Source organism: Oncorhynchus clarkii, chromosome 10 (assembly GCF_045791955.1).
Source record: "Oncorhynchus clarkii lewisi isolate Uvic-CL-2024 chromosome 10, UVic_Ocla_1.0, whole genome shotgun sequence".
In the NCBI taxonomy this organism is placed as follows: Eukaryota; Metazoa; Chordata; class Actinopteri; order Salmoniformes; family Salmonidae; genus Oncorhynchus; species Oncorhynchus clarkii.
This window is the reverse complement of record NC_092156.1, coordinates 64,656,647-64,674,565: the sequence shown is the minus strand read 5'-3', so window position 1 is coordinate 64,674,565 and position 17,919 is coordinate 64,656,647. Positions and strand designations below refer to the sequence as shown.

The window sequence follows — 17,919 nt, the reverse complement described above, 5'->3', positions numbered from 1 at the left end:
TATTAGTAGTATATCAACAATGGACTAATGAAACAAATACCAAAAGATCATGTTTGGGTGGCATTTTCCTTTAATACAAAACAAGTTTAGGGTACTGTAGCCGGCGATTGCTTCATATGCAACTAATGTTCCTGCTGTTTACTGTTAAATCTGAACAGATCATCACCGCATTCTTGTCCTCATGTTCATCCGCCTCTAAAATGACATTTAGGGTAGTCATACTGTGAATCTCATAACGGAACTTGGATACCATGTTGTGCCTGTGTACTTGTTTTTGTATTCAGATATTTACATTTGGCTGGAGAGAGGACATCAGGCCAGGGGATCCTCTCCACACCAGGAAGTTCTGCTTTGACTCCATCTCCCAGAGTTCCCCTGTCACACTGTACGACTGCCACGGCATGAAGGGCAACCAGCACTGGAGCTATAGGAAGGTAACTTTAAACAGAATTAAATAGAACACGATTATATTGTATCTGTATGGCACTTACTTTACTTCTGTTTTGGCTTTAAATCCCATGTGGAACGTAAATTATCAATAAATAATCAACCATCAACAGAAAGCCTGGTAACTTACATATACCGTATGATTACTGTTATAACACCACATCAAACACCTCATCATTCAGATTACTACCACAGCCACAGGACGGTAGCTAACTCAATTGCGTTGATAGCAGTCCTACACACCAGGGAAATGTCCATACGTTGCCACGTAAACACTGTAGTAAAGGAATGTAGGCCTGATGTATTCAGTCACAACACAATATCAAAGTCATCAAATGGAAAAGATGTACACCGTGTTTTTTCTGCTGCGTTCCAGGTCGAGGAAAGTAATAGGGGACTTATTTTATCATCGCACCACTCCTATTTCCTCCACATCGTTTAGGGAGGAGAGATTCATGTTTACTCAGCGCAAAATCAGAATGTCATTACAGTCCCATCTCTCTTAAGGTTCTGCCTAGAATGGCTCGAGGTGCACAGATGCTAGCGTGAGTCCCAGATCTGTTTGCCACCTCCATTACTGTGGCAAGACAACACAGTCAGGTCTTGAGCTCAGGCTACACAGATGCAGTAGCTGCTTATTAAAGGGCTGAGGGGGGCTTGAGGCTGTGTGAACACTGTAAAATCAGGAAGGCGGACGCATGATACCAGAACAAAATGACTGCCAAGTACCTCTGAGGCGTTCTCCACCTCCTCATCTTTCTCCACAGCTTTATCCCTCCCCACAGAATCCTTTTTCAGTTTGAATCCATCACTGGCTATATTTAATAGTTCGCAATCACCATAGATAATCTTTTATTGGAAGCCAGGGACGTATTTTTAATTTGGGTTGTCCGTTTTCAACGATTCGTACTTCCTTCAATTCCTCTTTCGTTTGTGTGTTACTTTCCCTTTCTGTCATGCGAGGGAGGATGAGCCCAAAGAATAAACATTCAGAAAAGGAATGTCACGGTCCGTTGGAACTCGGGGTTTAAAAACTTTTGTGTGTTGAACTCATATTTCTCAGCCTAGTTTACCTCCCAAATTCAGACCCCTCACTCCTCCCCCAACGGAGGGAGGAAATACCTTGTTGCAGTCAGATGCTCAGCTCCCCGTCTGTAATCTGTTTGAAGGGAGTGGGACTAGAGAGAGCAGGATTAAACAGCAGCCTGCCTGCCGGAGACAGGCTTACCTGTCTCTACTTTATTTGAATAATTTATCTCAGTCCTTATTTTCCTCCCTCTCTTCTCTCTGTGCCTCCTGCTCTCTCTTTCTCTCTCTCTCTCGCTCTCTCTATCTCTCTCTCTACCTCTACCTCATGCTTTTTCTTTCGCGCTCTGTGTCTCTCTCACACGCTCTCTCTCGCTCTCTGGGCCAACACATACAGGATAAATTGCTGTACCACCTGGTGAGCAGCGGTTGCATGGACTGCAGTCCCGGTGATAAGAGGATTTTCATGAATAAATGCGACCCTGGGTCGGAGACGCAGCAGTGGCTGTTCCAGAGAGTCAACGCCACCGTCCTGGACAAATTCAACAGCGCTGCGGCTGCCAGCTCCTAGGAACCAGGCGCCAACCCCCACGACAAAAAAACTAAACAAACGTGTGCATTGTAGCAGCAAGTGGCCAGCCAGTTAGCTAGCGGTCCTGTCTCCCAGACCCCCCAGCTCATCAACGTGGGGGCTACAAAGTGGAAGAGAAGGGGGTGGGGGGGCTGGGGCTATGTTTCTGTTCTGTCTGCGGATCCTCTGCCCAATGGGATCAGATCCAAAATGGAGGATAAAGACTCCTTCCTGGCTGAAAGAGATTCTGGGATTCTGCCTGGTTCTGCCCAATGGGCTGATGGGACGTTCAAGGTCGCCCATTCTCAGAGAACTAACCAGACTAGACTAGACCCAAGCTAAGCCGCCACACAGGGGCACCTTGCTGGTCGAGGACACAGAAACCTCCAGAACACTGTCCTCTAGGTCCTCTATGGGTCAAAGTTCAAACACAGCAAGTCTAGTAGACTGTATTTGTTTGTTTCAGGTTGAAAAAGGAATGTTCCAACTGTCACTCTCTCAAGATTGCATGGTGGATTTGTACTATATCGGAGGTTCATGACGTTAATTGCTCATTTTTGTAAGGCTATTTATTTTCCATGATTATTTAATTAGTATTTATTTTGTATTAATTTATTTAGTCTTTTTTTTAAGAACAATAATTTATTAAGTGTATACTTGAATGGGTTTTTCAGATTTCTGGTCCCCGTGATTGTACGATTTGAAGTTGTGAAGTTCAGCCAATGAAAATGATGTAGTAAACATGAATAAAATTTGAAAAAAGTACATTAAATATTGCAATTGTATGGCGTGTGAGCATTTATATGATGACACATCTCACAATGATATTACATGTAGATAGCAGCCAAGAAGATGCCCATGGACTTATGATTATGCATGTGGGTGCTCATTCAAAAGTGATGATTGTGTGCCCACTTTTGAAGAGTTTTCGTAACTCGTCTACATGTGCACTAATGGGACGATTCAGCCTTAGGAAATGTATGCCTTTTTTACACATTTCGATTTAAGCACTTCTTAGTATGTGTTATTCAGACTTACCCTATACACGTGCGTAACAAGGTTTGCGGGTGTGGCTCCCTTGTGCACAATGTATACATTTTGATAAAGTTCCAGAAAACACACCAACTGGGTGGCCTACCAATTTGATCAGGGAGTTGTTCTGTTTGTTCATCTTAATCAATCCCTTTATTCGCCCACACCAGTAGAAATCCACTTTTTCAAGTCATCGTTTTAGTCATCGTTTTAGTCAAAGTATGATATATTTGGGCTTGAAGTGACACATCCAACCTGCCCACTTTGTGCAAATCCATGTGAATGCAGTCTTTTCTTATGATATGACATACAAATTATTTTCAGCCTACGTTTCGTTTCAGCGCTGGGTTTTATTTGAATGTTACCACCCACCAGCATGGCATTGTTTATTAATCAGAAACAGCTGCAATGTTATTCCTCTTCGCCACTGAGATGACAGCCTTTGTTCCACTTGGCCGCCTGAGCCATGGAGCAAATTAAAGTAGGAGCAAATTAAATGTTTTTTTGCACCTCATTTTCGTACTAGAAAATTATCATAATCCATTGGATAATTTGTAAATTTTCACCGATAAAAAAACAAAAAATCTGGTCAGTATTAAAATATATACAGTATATTATAAATGGTATAATTGCGTCATATGATAGCGTTTTACAAACCTACTCCCCCTGTCGCCCCAAGATTAATGATTTTGTCCACTAAAGTTTTGCTTCACTGCATGCTCTACTGCTTTGATTGGTGTAACATTAGCTAGAAACGTGTCTATCCAGATTATGAAAAGGCACCCGCAAAATGTTTATTCAAGGAATTTAAAGTTACGTGTAGCCTATCATTTCACTTCCCCTGTGAGAACCATGCACTGTCTGACTTGGCTTTGCTCTACCACATATCAAGAAGCTGATTAAACAGCATGATCATTACACAGGTGCACCTTGTGCTGGGGACAAGAAAAGGCCACTGAAATGTGCCGTTTTTCCACACAACACAATGCCACAGATGTCTCAAGTTTTGAGGGAGTGTGCAATTGGCATGCTGACTGCACGGATGTCCACCAGAGCGTTTGCCAGAGAATTGAATGTTCATTTCTCTACATAAGCCACCTCCAACGTTGTTTTAGAGAATTTGGCAGTACATCCAACCGGCCTCACAACCGCAGACCACTTGTAACCATGCCAGCCTAAGACCTCCACATCTGTCTTCTTGCCCTGCTGGATCTTCTGGGCGGAGTGGTATTTATGTCTGTAATAAAGCCCTTTTTTGGGTAAAAACTCATTCTGATTGGCTGGGCCTGGCTCCCAAGTGGGTGGGGCTATGCCCTCCGAGAACCACTCATGGCTGCGACCCAGTCATGTGAAATCCATAGATTAGGGCCTAATGAATTTATTTAAATTGATGGATTTCCTTCTATGAACTGTAACTCAGAAAAATTTTTGAAATTGTTGCATGTTGCGTTAATATTTTTGTTCAATATAGAAAAACATTGTTCAATATTTTCAGATCTTTTATCTTATTCATCAACTATTTATATGGCGGATTCGCAGCCGCAATTTCTGGACAGTGTCAAAACTTTGGAGATAACAATAGATGGCAAAGTCAAAGATAGTCCAGTGGTTTCCATCTGTGGCGAAGTTTTCAGTGCCCCATTTGTTGATGTTTATCTCTAGGACAGGAAATTATATCGAACTAGTGGCGGAAACTTCCTTTGGGGGTTCCTTTAAATGCTGTGTACTTTTCATTTGATTTTGATCTGCACAATATTATAATGTAGCCTTATGGAGAATGCTTTCAGAATGGAGATCAATGAAAGATAGCCATCAAAACATATGCATATTTATCTCCGTTTGAGAACTCGTGCATAGATTTCAAAACAGTTGTTTCACAATATGTGCTGTATGTTTAAGGACGTTTTCATGAATACTAAAGGTTCATTGAAAAATAGGGTTTCATTCATTCAGTGGTTTCATTCATTCTGAAATTTGCCACATTCAGTTCATCAACCCAAGGTAGTGTAGAAAGAATAATAATAGGGAGAATAGTGTACAATAGTATACCCTAGCCTATTGCCCGCACTTGAATGGAATTGTGTGATGATGGTTCAAACTGTTACAAACTTACAGCTTGGTCTGCGCTCCATAATGATTTAATTTGCCTACACGTTCATTTTTGTTTTGTTTTACATTAAATACGATCAACTATTACTAGTGATCCTCAGCAACAACCACACGGACGTGGCAGCCTTTACAGACAAAGCAAATGAAGGTAAACAAAACAATGATACGTTGGCAGTTAAATATGTGTGGTTATTTCTGACAGTCGATGCTGATAGTGATATTAATAATAATTAATCATATTAATAATATTGATATTAATAGTCATATTTAACATGATAGAAATAGTCAAAAACAGTCAAAGGCGTCGGGGCATACAACTAAAGCATTTGAGAGTGCCGGGAGGTAGCCTAGCGGTTAGAGCATTTGGCCAGCAACCAATCGTATGGTTGGTGGATCGAATCCCTGAGCTGACAAGGTGTTAAAATCTGTCATTCTGCCCCTGAGCAAGGCAGTTAACCTACTGATCCCCGGGTGCCGATGATGTGGATTAAGCCAGCCCCCCAGGGCGCCTCTCTGATTCAGAGGAGTTGGGTTAAATGTGGAAGACACATTTCAGTTGTACAACTGAATAGGTATCTTCTTTCTTAAAGGTTCATTTGGCACGTCTGTCGTTAGGCAAGGCTTTGCCGCGTCATCAAATGCGCCAGGCTGCAGTAGTGTATCCATTTGACTTGCGTCTCCAAGTTTCATCACTGCAAGTTAAAAGGCCGTACAATTACAATTATGCATAAGGTCACAGCATTTTATACTTCACTGTAGGAAAGGGGTGGAAATGCCTGTCATGCTGATATGCTTTTTAAAAATTATTATAAGTCCCCACCCCTCAATCAGTAACTTTACTCCCACTCATCTCCAGTTCTATATTCCAACCCTTGATTCCCCTCAGCCCATCCCACCTATCTCTGCTGGCCACCCTCTTCGGATTTCTACACGCCATATATCTTTCAACTACGCTGCGATGTTTAACATACTATTTGAATCTATCTTATCGAATAGAATCAACAGTTTGCGAGAGTATTACTATATTATCGAGTGACTGACTGAGTAGGTCTCTCCAAATCATTTACATTTTGGGGGGTTGCTAAAAATGTGGGTCTCAAAACAGGTGGGGGCTAGCCCCCCCAGCCCTGAATGACGGGTCACCACTGGATATGACTTATGAGTTAATCTAATTATAATTAATTTATATGCTTTATAGTTTGCTTCCATGGCTGGTATCACATTCATCTCCAGTGATCAGAAGGAAAAATCTTATAAAACAATTGCTATTATTATTTACAATCCCCTTCTCCATGCAGATGACCAATTTACCTAGCTATTATCAATAGCTCCGATCAATTTATAGATTATAGTGCATGGAGAATGGTGTTATTTTTTATCGGAAACGGGAAAGTACATGTTTTACACTTGGAACCGATAGGTTCGCTCGACCTTATTCGTGGTTTATTCGCGTGTAAAGCTGGAGGAATTATGAGGGAATTAAGTCGAAGTCAGAATACGTGTATCTGTAGACACACCTCCATTTCTGTGATTTCCACCCCAAACAAATACTTGGCTGGCACATGCGTTTCCCCATGCTTAATGCTGAGTTTGTAACCAAGTGGGAGTTGAGAATTTACGTTGTGAAGTCATAAATACCAGTTGGATGCAGTCACGTGCTTTGAACTCGTTGAGAAACACTGATTGGCTAACGACAAACAAGCTGCATACACTAGAAGCACAGCTATCATGCTTATAAACAAATGATAGTGTTCAAAAACCATATTAATAGATTGCTTTTTATAAATAATGTTTTGTTGTTGCATTTAACTGCCGAAAATGCTGTTATCAGGGTAATTTCCTGAGTAGGTATTTGTATTTATTAGGGATCCTTTGCTACTCTTTCTGGAGTCCCAACACATTAAGGTTCTTACATTACATATAAAACAGTACGTCATATAACATTATTACACCACTACATATCTACAATACACAAGGTACAATACCACCATACAACAATATTACATGTGTAGAGTGCGTGTGGTAGCGTTTGTGTGTGTACACGTGTGTCTGTACCTGTGTGTGTCTCTTCACAGTCCCCGCTGTTCCATAAGGTGTATTTGTATCTATTTTTTGAAATCTGCATCAGTTACCTGATGTGGAATAGAGTTCCATATAGTTATGGGTCTATGTAGTACTGTGCACCTCCCATAGTCTGTTCTGGACTTGGGGACTGTGAAGAAACCTCTGGTGGCATGTCGTGTGGGGTATGCATGGGTGTCCAAGCTGCATTCAGCTTGTCAACACTTCTTACAAAAACAAGTAGTGAAGAAGTCAATCTCTCCTCCACTTTAAGCCATGAGAGTTGTACATGCATATCATTAATGTTAGCTCTCCATGTACATTTAAGGGCCAGCCGTGCTGCCCTGTTCTGAGCCAAAGTGCCTCTTTGTTGCACACGACCACACGACTGAACATTAGTCCAGATGAGACAAAACTAGGGCCTGTAGGACCTGCCTTGTTGATAGTGTTGTTAAGAAGGCAGAGCAGCGCTTTATTATGGACATCCCCCCCCCCCCATCTTAGCTACTGATATATCAACATGTTTTGACCATGACAGTTTACAATCCAGGGTACTCCAAGCAGTTTAGTCACCTCAACTTGCTCAATTTCCACATGATTCATTACAAGATTTAGTTGAGGTTTAGGGTTTAGTGAATGATTTGTCCCAAATACAATGCTTTTAGTTTTGGAAATATTTAGGACTAACTTATTCCGTGCCACCCATTCTGAAACTAACTATCTGTAGCTTACTTGCATAGTGTTGAGTCATTCACATACATAGACACACTGGATTTATTCAAAGCCAGTGGCATGTCGTTAGTAAAGATTGCCCTGGGGAATTCTGGATTCTACCTGGATGATGTTGGAGAGGCTTCCATTAAAGAACACCCTCTGTGGTCTGTTAGAAAGGTAACTCTTTATCCACTATGTCGCAGCTGTGTAAAGCCATAACACATACGTTTTTCCAGCAGCAGACTATGATTGGTAATGTCAAAAGCCCCACTGACGTCTAGCAAAACAGCCCCCACAATCTTTTTATCATCAATTTCTCTCAGCCTGTCACGACTTCCGCCAAAGTTGGTCCCTCTCCTTGTTCGGGCGGCGTTCGGCAGTCGACGTCACTGACCTTCTAGCCTTCGCCGATCCACTTTTCATTTTCCATTGTTTTTGTCTTGTCTTCCATCACATCTGGTTCTAATTCCATCAATTACATGTTGTGTATTTAACCCTCTGTTCTCCCCCCATGTCCTTGTCCTTAATTGTTTCTTGTAGTGCTTGTGCACGGTATGCTGGTATTTACCGGGTTTTGTTTGACCCATTTCATGTATTGTTCTGTTGACGGTGGTTTATGTTGATTACACGACACCGTTGTAAATCAGTTTCCGCTCCCCTGCTTCTGACTTCTCTACCGCCAGTACGCACCTCACTACACAGCCAGTCATCAGTCATATGTGTGAGTACTGTGCTTGTTGAATGTCCTTCTCTATATGCGTGCTGAAAGTTTAACAATGTGTTTACTGTAACATAGCATTGTATCTGATCAAGCACAATTATTTCAAAACGTTTACTAAAGGTTGGTAACAGGCTGATTGGTCGGCTATTTGAGCCAGTAAAGGGGGCTTTACTATTCTTAGGTAGCGGAATGACTTTTGCTTCCCTCCAAGCCTGGGGACACACACTTTCTAGTAGGCTTAAATTGAAGATATGGCAAATAGGAGTGGCAATATCGTCCGCTATTATCCTCAGTAATTTTCCATCCAAGTTGTCAGACCTCGGTGGCTTGTCATTGTTGATAGACAACAATACTATTTTTACCTTTTCCACACTTACTTTACGGAATAACAAATTACAATCCTTGTCTTTCATAATTTGGTAAATTATACTAGGATGTGTAGTGTCGGCATTTGTTGCTGGCATGTCATGCCTATGTTTTCTAATCTTAAAAATCATTAAAGTAGTTGGCAATATCAGTGGGTTTTGTGATGAATGAGCCATCTGATTCAATGAATGATGGAGCTGTTTGCCTTTTTGCCCAAAATGTCATATAATGTGCTCCAAAGCTTTTTACTATCATTATTTATATAATTTATCTTTGTGTTATAGTATAGTTTCTTCTTATTTTTAATCAGTTCAGTCTATGATTTCTCAAGTTGCAGTACATTTGCCAATCAGTTGTGCTGTCAGACTTAGTAGGTGACATCAGAAGTCAGCATGTGGGAGAAGTGGGAACGCAGAATGATAGACGAGTTTCCCACTAGTAATTAATTACCAGTTGGCATTAAAGTGTATTTTTCCCAGTCGTATGTGGTAAATTCCCAATTCCGACTTGGTTACGAATGCAGAATTAGTTCAAGGTCAGAATACGAGTAGAGAAAAATGCATCAAATGGAATTAAGTTACATTTACTCACCTTTAACCAGGGTCTTAATTCCTTTTTTTTATCATTCTAATCTATTGAGGGTATTCATAATTGTTTTGAATTCAATCAGTCAGCTTTAGTCATTTGTTCTGTAGTTACCATAAATGGACATGAGAGGTCAGCTGTGTCCATGTATTCACCACTGCAGCTTCTCTAGTCATTCTACTATTTTTGCTGCAAAACTGATATAAAAACAGGCTATAATTTAGATATTACATATCTTGCTCTTGATACGGAGACCTTGCCAAAAGTTAGAAAGTGATAAGATACTCTGTAAATGAGCAGTTATTCTACATTCTCTCAAATCATGCCTCGTGTCACTATCCCACTTTATTTTATGAAAAAAGTTTTGCTTCTTTGTAAGAGGCTGTTGTGGAATGTCAAGAAGTCCCCTCAATGCTGTCTGGAACACACATTATGTTAATATAGAGCAGGGGTGGGCAACTCATGGCCTCCCTCTTGTTGAGAGTAAGAATAATAGAATACACAAGGTGTAATTTCGAGATTTGGTTGTGCCTCAGCCGTCACTCAATTGTCAGCTAAATGTTTTTAGAGTGGTAAATTAGTCTAGCAGACAGCTATCTAACCTTGTAGTAAGCACGGCCAAATTACCAATCGGGGTGGGGCCCTGTTGTTCATCAGTTATAATATTAAAAACCACAAACATTTTCCTCCACCCTATGGCAAAATGTGTAGAAATGCAGGAAATAAGCTGTAAAAATGCTAATTTCTCTGCCTATGGCAAAATGTGTAGAATTACAAACTTGCTTTAAAACACCAAATATGTTCTCTATGCTCCATATCAAAATGTGCAGAATTGCAGAAAATGAACTTTAAACTTACTTTGCTGTAAACTCACTGCGCCCCATGACTTCCATTTTTTGGGGCCCTCACCCCAATCAGTTACCCATCTCTGATATAGGTTATTGCTATTAAGCGTTGCAAACATTGGCAAAAAGGGTATATCCTATGGTTAGTATTAATAATGCAATCAGTAAAGTATTTTCAGATGCACATTTTCAATAAATGTAAGGTATTAATATAATTTCAATCCCCTCTAGTTTTAAGTTGTACGTACGGGATACTCATGGTATACGTCGTCCAACGAAATGCTTAATTCTAGGGTCTTTCTTCGAAAATGCAGCAACAATAACAATAATAAAAGATAAGAATACGAACAGGGGTATATGGCAGTAGAATAAAAATTGATTTTAACATTTAGCATCCTCTCATGCCATATGTGTTACGCTGAGTGGAACCCAAGAGCAGACCCAGGCGAGGAGATTGGGATGAAGTAACCAATGTATTTATTGAAACACAGGGGGAAGATGGAGTGCATGCCAGGGGAAGCTCGGGTGGGTTTCAGGAAACCAGGTGAGGAGGCTGAGACTGGAGCGATAGGGGTTGGGACATGGTAAGCAGGTCCGGAGGGGAATCCAGGATGGAGTAGCTAGATGACGAGACGTGGAACTGGAGACAGGGACCAGAGCAGGTGGAACTGTAGCAGAGAGGAAAACAGCATCAGGCAAGGAAAACAGGCATAACAGGATAACTGGCTCTAATAGTAACAAATGGCTAGAAGCATAGACTGACTGAGCAGAGATTACAATCTGGCACTGTGGAAGTGGCTGGGCTGACTATTTGTAGAGGTCTTGATTATGGAACAGGTTGCAGCTGGTGGGGATCTGCTCTGACTCCAGCACACCTGTCTCCGCCCACACACACACACACAGAGAGAGAGGGAGGGGGAGAGGGTACTGGGGGAGTGGCGGCAGGTCAAGGAGACACAGGATGAGCAGTAGAGGGCGTTGCAGGAGCAGATGTGAGAGTATGTAAGAGTATTGTATACTGAACAAAAATATAAACTCAACATTCAATGATTTACAGTTATATAAACTGAGTTACAGTTCATATAAGGAAATCATTCAATTCAAGTACATTTGTTAGGCCCTAATCTATGGATTTCACATGACTGGGAATACAGATATGCATCTGTTGGTCAGATACCTTTAAAAAAAAGTAGGAGCATGGGTCAGAACCAGTCAATTGTGTGTGTGTATATCTCTATCAAAGGAGGTTGGTGGCACCTTAATTGGGGAGGACGGGCTTGTGGTAATGGCTGGAGCAGAATTAGTGGAATGGTATCAAATAAATCAATGGTTTCCATGTGTTTTGATTTTTTTTTTAAGTAAGTTTTTAAATAGGCAAGCCAGGTAAGAACAAATTCTTATTTACAATGACGGCCTACCCCGACCAAACCCTAAACCGGACGATGCAGGGACAATTGTGCGCCGCCCTATGGGACTCCCAATCAAACCCAGGATCAAACCAGGGTCTGTAGTGATGCTTCTAGAACTGAGAGACAGTGCCTTAGACCACAGCGCCACTCGGGAGCCCATTGATGCCATTCCATTTGCTCTGTTCCAGCCATTATTATGAGCCATTCTGTCCTCAGCAGCTTCCACCTATCTCTATCTCTGGAACTTGAGTCAACAAAGTTTGACACCTCCAGGATATGTAAGCAGCAGAGCAGCAGAGGTATGCTTTTGAAATGTTTCACATCTCAAATGAATGCATGTTATGTTGTGCGTAAAATGAAAAATCACTTGCAGTATATGACTGAAATACACAATTCTTGTCAATATTTGAAACAAGCATTAGGCCCCAGAGCTACCAAAAAAAAACATTTTTCAAAAGGCAGCACTATTCAAAACATGGTGACGGTAAGCTAGGTGACATATCAGTGAAGTTGACATTCACAACATGTTCAGTTATGTTGCCCCTGGTTGGTTCCGTGCATGATGGAACAATCTGTAATGGTTAGTGCAATCCTACCTTAAACCATAACCACAACCCTTACCAAACAACCCCAACCCTGAACTTAACCATTGAAATGTTATCTTCAATGGGGTGATGTAATCATTGGGACGGCCCAGGATCCTGGATATCAAGGACCTATCTGTAATAGCAAAGGTTTGTATCTGGGGTAATAGCCTACCGAAATGTGGCAATGTTTTATAGTTATGAAAATACAAACCGCTAATCAAACAAGCCTGTGGCTTCCTGGTTTTGATTGCTCCACATCCGTGTGTCCGTCTACCTTTTCAACCTGCGTTCCAATTTCTATAAGATTGCATCGTTCTAGAAATAATAGACATGTCTTACATTCAGTGTTGATTTTAGCATGTGAATATTAGTAGGGCAAAAAATAAAAAAAGTGGGATGCATGCCAGCAAAGCCACTACACAACACAGCACACACATAATACATGAATTACACTATAATGGTGACAAACAGCAGTCCCAACAGCAGTCTCAACACCTTACCACTGCTACACCTGTCTTTCAGCAGAGCCTTGTCTGGCAGCGAAACAGTTCATTCAGCCTCATTTACTGCCTTTAAAAAAAACATAGCTGATATGGCTGACTTGTTTAAACTAATGTGGTTTCTACTGACAATTGAGATGTACAAACTATGGCATAAGAGGATGACAAGCGGATAAGAGGCCATCCGTAATTTTGATTAAGACAATAATGAGCGAGCTAGGGCGCACGTAGTCAATATATCTATTTGTTTAGCACTTTTGCAATGTACAGCAACAGAATTCAGAACATGGGCCATTCTTAAAGTGTTCTCCCTGTACACCAAGTCAGAACCGTAGGATAAATAAAGGGGGCATATAAGCAGACAATGAAAGCTCTTACAATATTCAATATTTCATTTCTCAAAAACAGGTTATAGGCTACATGTTCACCACCAAGTCAGATCAGTAGGTGAAATTAAGAGGTGAAAATAGATCAAATTATTAAGGTGAGGCACATGGGCTACTAACAGCTTACTACACAACACTTAGTATTACTTTCTTAGCTACAGTATACATATCTCCCTGGCATATTACATAGTTTATTCAGCCGCATACAAGACATTTCTGGACTCACCTTGCTGTGCTCACTTGAACAGGAAGGTGGCGCATCGGTTTTGTGGGCAAATTTTGTCATCAAACTTTGTCTTCAAAGTCTGGCATTCTCTGGATTTATGGTGCTTTCAAGACAACTGGGAACTTGGCGGGGGGGGGGGGGGGGGGGGGGGGTAGAATCATGATGACGTCAGTGATCTTCAGTCATAGCTCTAGAAAGAGGTCCGAGTTCCAAATGTACAATTCCGAGTTGGTTGAAAGTTCTAAATGTATTTTCCCAGTTGTAGCTCGTTTTTCCCCGAGTCCCCAATTGTCTTGAACTCACTAAAGTCAGATGTTGTTTTCTGTGCGGCACAAATCAAGCTTCATTGACAGCATGGCCAATGTTGAATGTTTATCATTTTAAACTAGGAAAATAGACCCTTAATCTTAGACTTGGGACCACACAGCCACTCCACTAAATAGCAGGCTAATGATTGCTTTGCAATGCTTGCAGTTAGCAACTGATTCCTTCCAAACCACTCAATGTTGAATTTGCGATTTCCAGCTTGTTGTGTAATGTTCATGTCCAATGGGCAATGAGCACCGATACATTTTACCTATATTTTCTCTTAATTATTTATCTTCTTATGACAAGTATTAAAAAGGACTTGCCAGTAGATTGCCGACTTGATTCATGATGATGACTTATAGCTAAGATTTTGAAAGTATGATGTTGACATGATCAGTCCAAACAAAGATACTGTAGATAATGTGATTTGACGTAATTTTATCTGTGGCCAGTGACCTTCAGCCTTCTTGGATGGGCACTTCTAATATAACTCTGTGGCAGCACCCAAGGAGCTTGAATTTTCTAGCTCTGCCCTTAGACTTGGCGGTGACGTAGTGGCCCCATGAGTAACAGAACACTGAGCAACGCTCCGTATTTTCTGCTGGCTTGCCCCACCACAGAAAGCACTGAGCTAGGCTGAAACACCTGCATTTTGGAGCTGTCTTAGTCAAGAAAATAAAAAAGAGACCATGTTTGTATGCTGCTTTATTAACTCTAATGATATATTTTGATTTTTTTTACTTTGTTTTCAACTGATATGTGACAAGTATTAATGCCAAATAACATGCAAAACAGGAAAGCCCCCCCAACAACAAAAATGAAGCTCAAAAGAGCCCCCCCCCACCTGTGAATGACGGGTAGCCACTGCTTATATTACAACTTTTGCTCGCAGTAGGGCGGTGTGACAGACAGACAGAGAGAGAGCGCAGATAACGTTACATGCGTTATTACGAGAGGGATTCAAATCAGGAGAGGCGCACGGTTGGTTCAATTTGGGATTCAAACTGGCTTTGGCAGGCAGGGGTGCCACGAAGTAACGAGGTTAGCTAGCACCTCGTAGATGGTCTTATTTTCAAAATGAGGTTAAGAGTTGGATTTATTCTTCGTAGTGTAATAGTTATTGCCACATTCTTAGGGCTTGTGGTGCTTTGGTCTTCCCTTTCGCCGATAGAGCACGACGAAAATCCCTTTGCTAAACGGGTAAGTATTCAATTACAACCAGCTTTCTATTGGTCAAACGTTCATTTTATATGTTTCATGTGTTTTGTTGTAGCTATGCATCCTATAACATTTTTTGGCATGTAATTCTGGCTAACGTTCCCTAACAATGTTGCTAAAGTCGCTAACGTCAGCTAGCAAGCAAGTCTGAGTCGTTGTCATGGAGATTGTTAGCGTTTGGGTCTATTTTAGCTAGCCACTGTAACGTTAGAGTGCAAAAATGTCATTGGGACTTGATGACAGTCTTGCTGACTACCATTTGCTTATACATTTTGGTATCTAACGTTAACTAGTTAACCAGACAGCTAATGTTAACTAGCTAGCGTTCCTGCATTGAACCCCACTCATTCCGGAATGTCCGCTTGCTTTGACGACAATATCAAACATACCCGGAAGGCTTTAGTCTGGTAGCTGTCTCTCGTTAAAATAGTCTCCTGTTGCTCACGAATTCGACAATAGCTATCATTGTATGAAAAGACACCACCAAGCTTGTAAAACGTTGTTGAAATGACACGTAGCCAGCTGGCAAAACGAATGCCTGGAAAGCTAGCCATCTACGTTAATGCATCCCTGAAGCTAAACTCACACCTGTCAAGACTCGCACCGAAGCTGTAATTGTCTTTGTCGAATAAGTGATACTGTGTTAAAACAAACAATGCCGTGTAATTTAGCTATGCAATGTTCCTAGCGATGTTTATTGTGAACCTCATGAACATAAACGCATGTGCATACCGTAATGTGGCCAGTGAAGGAATTTGACTTTAAGCTAATTGCTGGGGGACTAGTTAGCCAATTGAGCTGTCAAGTAGGGCAGATTAAGACCTTTGCTGATCCTGCAAACCTAGATTAAGAGCATCATCTGTTTAACCCTTTTATGCCTTGTAAAAGCTAGTAGCTACCGCTGTCAGCTAAACTTGCTTGATAATCTATCACACCCTCCATTTTAGGCCTTGGAAAAGCAATAGGCCTAGCTAATCTCTCTCTGATTCTATGCAGGAGGGAGATGCCCCTAACCTCTTGCCTAAGAATGACATTGCTGACCAGTTCAAACCCGTGGTCCCCTGGCCCCATGTGGAAGGGGTCGAGGTGGACCTGGACTCCATCCGACAGAAGAACAGAGGAGACGACAAGCTGGTTCCTGGCAAACCAGCCGGCGGTGCTCAGAACCAGCAGAATGTCATCCAGAAACAGTATGTCACCTTCAAGCCCCACACCAATGTCTACTCGGCACCCGTCCTAAGGAAGGGGACCCTGGGGAACTTTGAGCTTAAGGAGCCGGAGCCCCACGGGGTGCAGGATGGGCCTGGGGAGGGGGCGAAGCCGTTCGTCCTGGGAGCGGAGTACCACGAGGCCGCCCAGGCCAGCATTAAGGAATTTGGCTTCAACATGGTGGCCAGTGACATGATCTCCCTAGACAGGACCATCAGCGACATTCGCCATGAAGAGTAAGTAGTGTAAGGCCTGAGCCCAATCCAGGCAGATAGACTAGGTGCTGGGTCATAATATTTTATTTTTTTTAGACCTAGGCCTATTGGAATGGTTTGTGTGTTATTGCATTTGAATTGGAATGAAGAAGGAATCTGAGATTCACCATAAAGAGTAATTACAGTAGTAGGCCTTAGAGCCCAGGTAGATGACTACTGTATGGATTGGTGGTACTGTGTTGTATAGACTAGTAGTCGTCCCTATTAAGGATGTAGCTAGGTCTATCGGAATGGTACGTGTGTTAAGGAACTGTCATCAATTTAATGTTTTTTCTCTTCTAAATATGTCTCACTGGGTGTTCCAGTTGAATGTTACTTCATCGTTCCTTTCACAAATTTATTTTTTTAAAGATCATAATGTGTCCATGGCTTGACATTAAGGTCTGAAAGGCACTTGCCCATCAGGCAAGTCAGTAGTCTTTTTTATTTTTTTGCCTGACGATTATGATCAATTGCCTGAGAATGTAAATAGTTCATTCACATGCCATACTAGCTGCCCTTTACTGACACAGGGGAGGAATCAAAGACCTGATAGAATAAAGAATTTTAGTTATCAGCAAAAAATAATTATCAGAGCATGCTCAAATTGCCGGACTGCCATAAATTGTCTGTCTTTCACTTAAACAATGGGGGGGAGGAACCAGAAAGATCAGTTAGGCTATTGGAATTATTTTTACAGTTTTGGTTTCGCCTGCTCAATATGGCAACCTAAGAGGAGGCTCAACTTGAGTCACTGTTCAGAGTTCACTTGCCCTAGGCAATAGGGCAACCTTTTATGTCAATCCTGGTACATGTCATTTAGCAGACACTTTTATCCAAAGCAACTTTGTCATTCATGCATACATTGGAATCTAACCCACTATTCTGGTGTCGCAAGCACAATTCTATACCTGAAGGGCTGGTATGACAAGGGTGTGGGGCAGGGTTGGTTGTGCAATGTTAACAGAACAAAGGCCTTCCACCAGTCCAATAGAAAAGCAATTCTTTGGTAGTCAAACTATTCAGTTGGTCCATTATCAAAACCGTAGATATTGTGTGTCACAAATTCACACCTTGAGATCTGAGGCGTAGCTTCTCTATTCTGTTCGTAGTGTTTGCATCATATTGACATTTATTTTGAGGAGAGTTACACATGCTTACATTTACACACCAATTAGGTCTAGGTGTTCTATTGAAGATGTGTTTATCAAGTCATGTCTGTATCGGCCACATTCTACCCACTTAGAATGTGGAAATGTAGCATCATTCTTCTAATAATGGTAAGAATAATTTTAGTTTTTGTATTTATTTTATTTAACCTTTATTTAACTAGGAAAGTCAGTT

General features: G+C 41.4%; 2 protein-coding genes across 3 annotated transcripts in view; both read left to right on the top strand.

Moving 5' to 3' along the window:
- The window catches only part of LOC139419004 (polypeptide N-acetylgalactosaminyltransferase-like 6), a 51,364-nt gene extending 49,230 nt beyond the window's left edge, over positions 1-2,134 (top strand). The window contains exons 7-8 of the mRNA XM_071168811.1: positions 285-434; positions 1,871-2,134. Of these exons, the coding sequence (XP_071024912.1) occupies positions 285-434; positions 1,871-2,044 (324 nt within the window). The 3' untranslated portion in view covers positions 2,045-2,134. The remainder of the gene's footprint in view (positions 1-284; positions 435-1,870) is intronic.
- A 12,653-nt stretch (positions 2,135-14,787) lies between these two features.
- Positions 14,788-17,919, top strand: part of LOC139419002 (N-acetylgalactosaminyltransferase 7-like) — a 30,744-nt gene continuing 27,612 nt past the window's right edge. Inside the window, exons 1-2 of one of the 2 annotated variants that reach the window (XM_071168809.1) lie at positions 14,788-15,094; positions 16,109-16,557. In XM_071168809.1, the coding sequence (XP_071024910.1) occupies positions 14,972-15,094; positions 16,109-16,557 (572 nt within the window). In that variant the 5' untranslated portion in view covers positions 14,788-14,971. The remainder of the gene's footprint in view (positions 15,095-16,108; positions 16,558-17,919) is intronic. The other variant, XM_071168810.1, reaches the window with a different exon arrangement.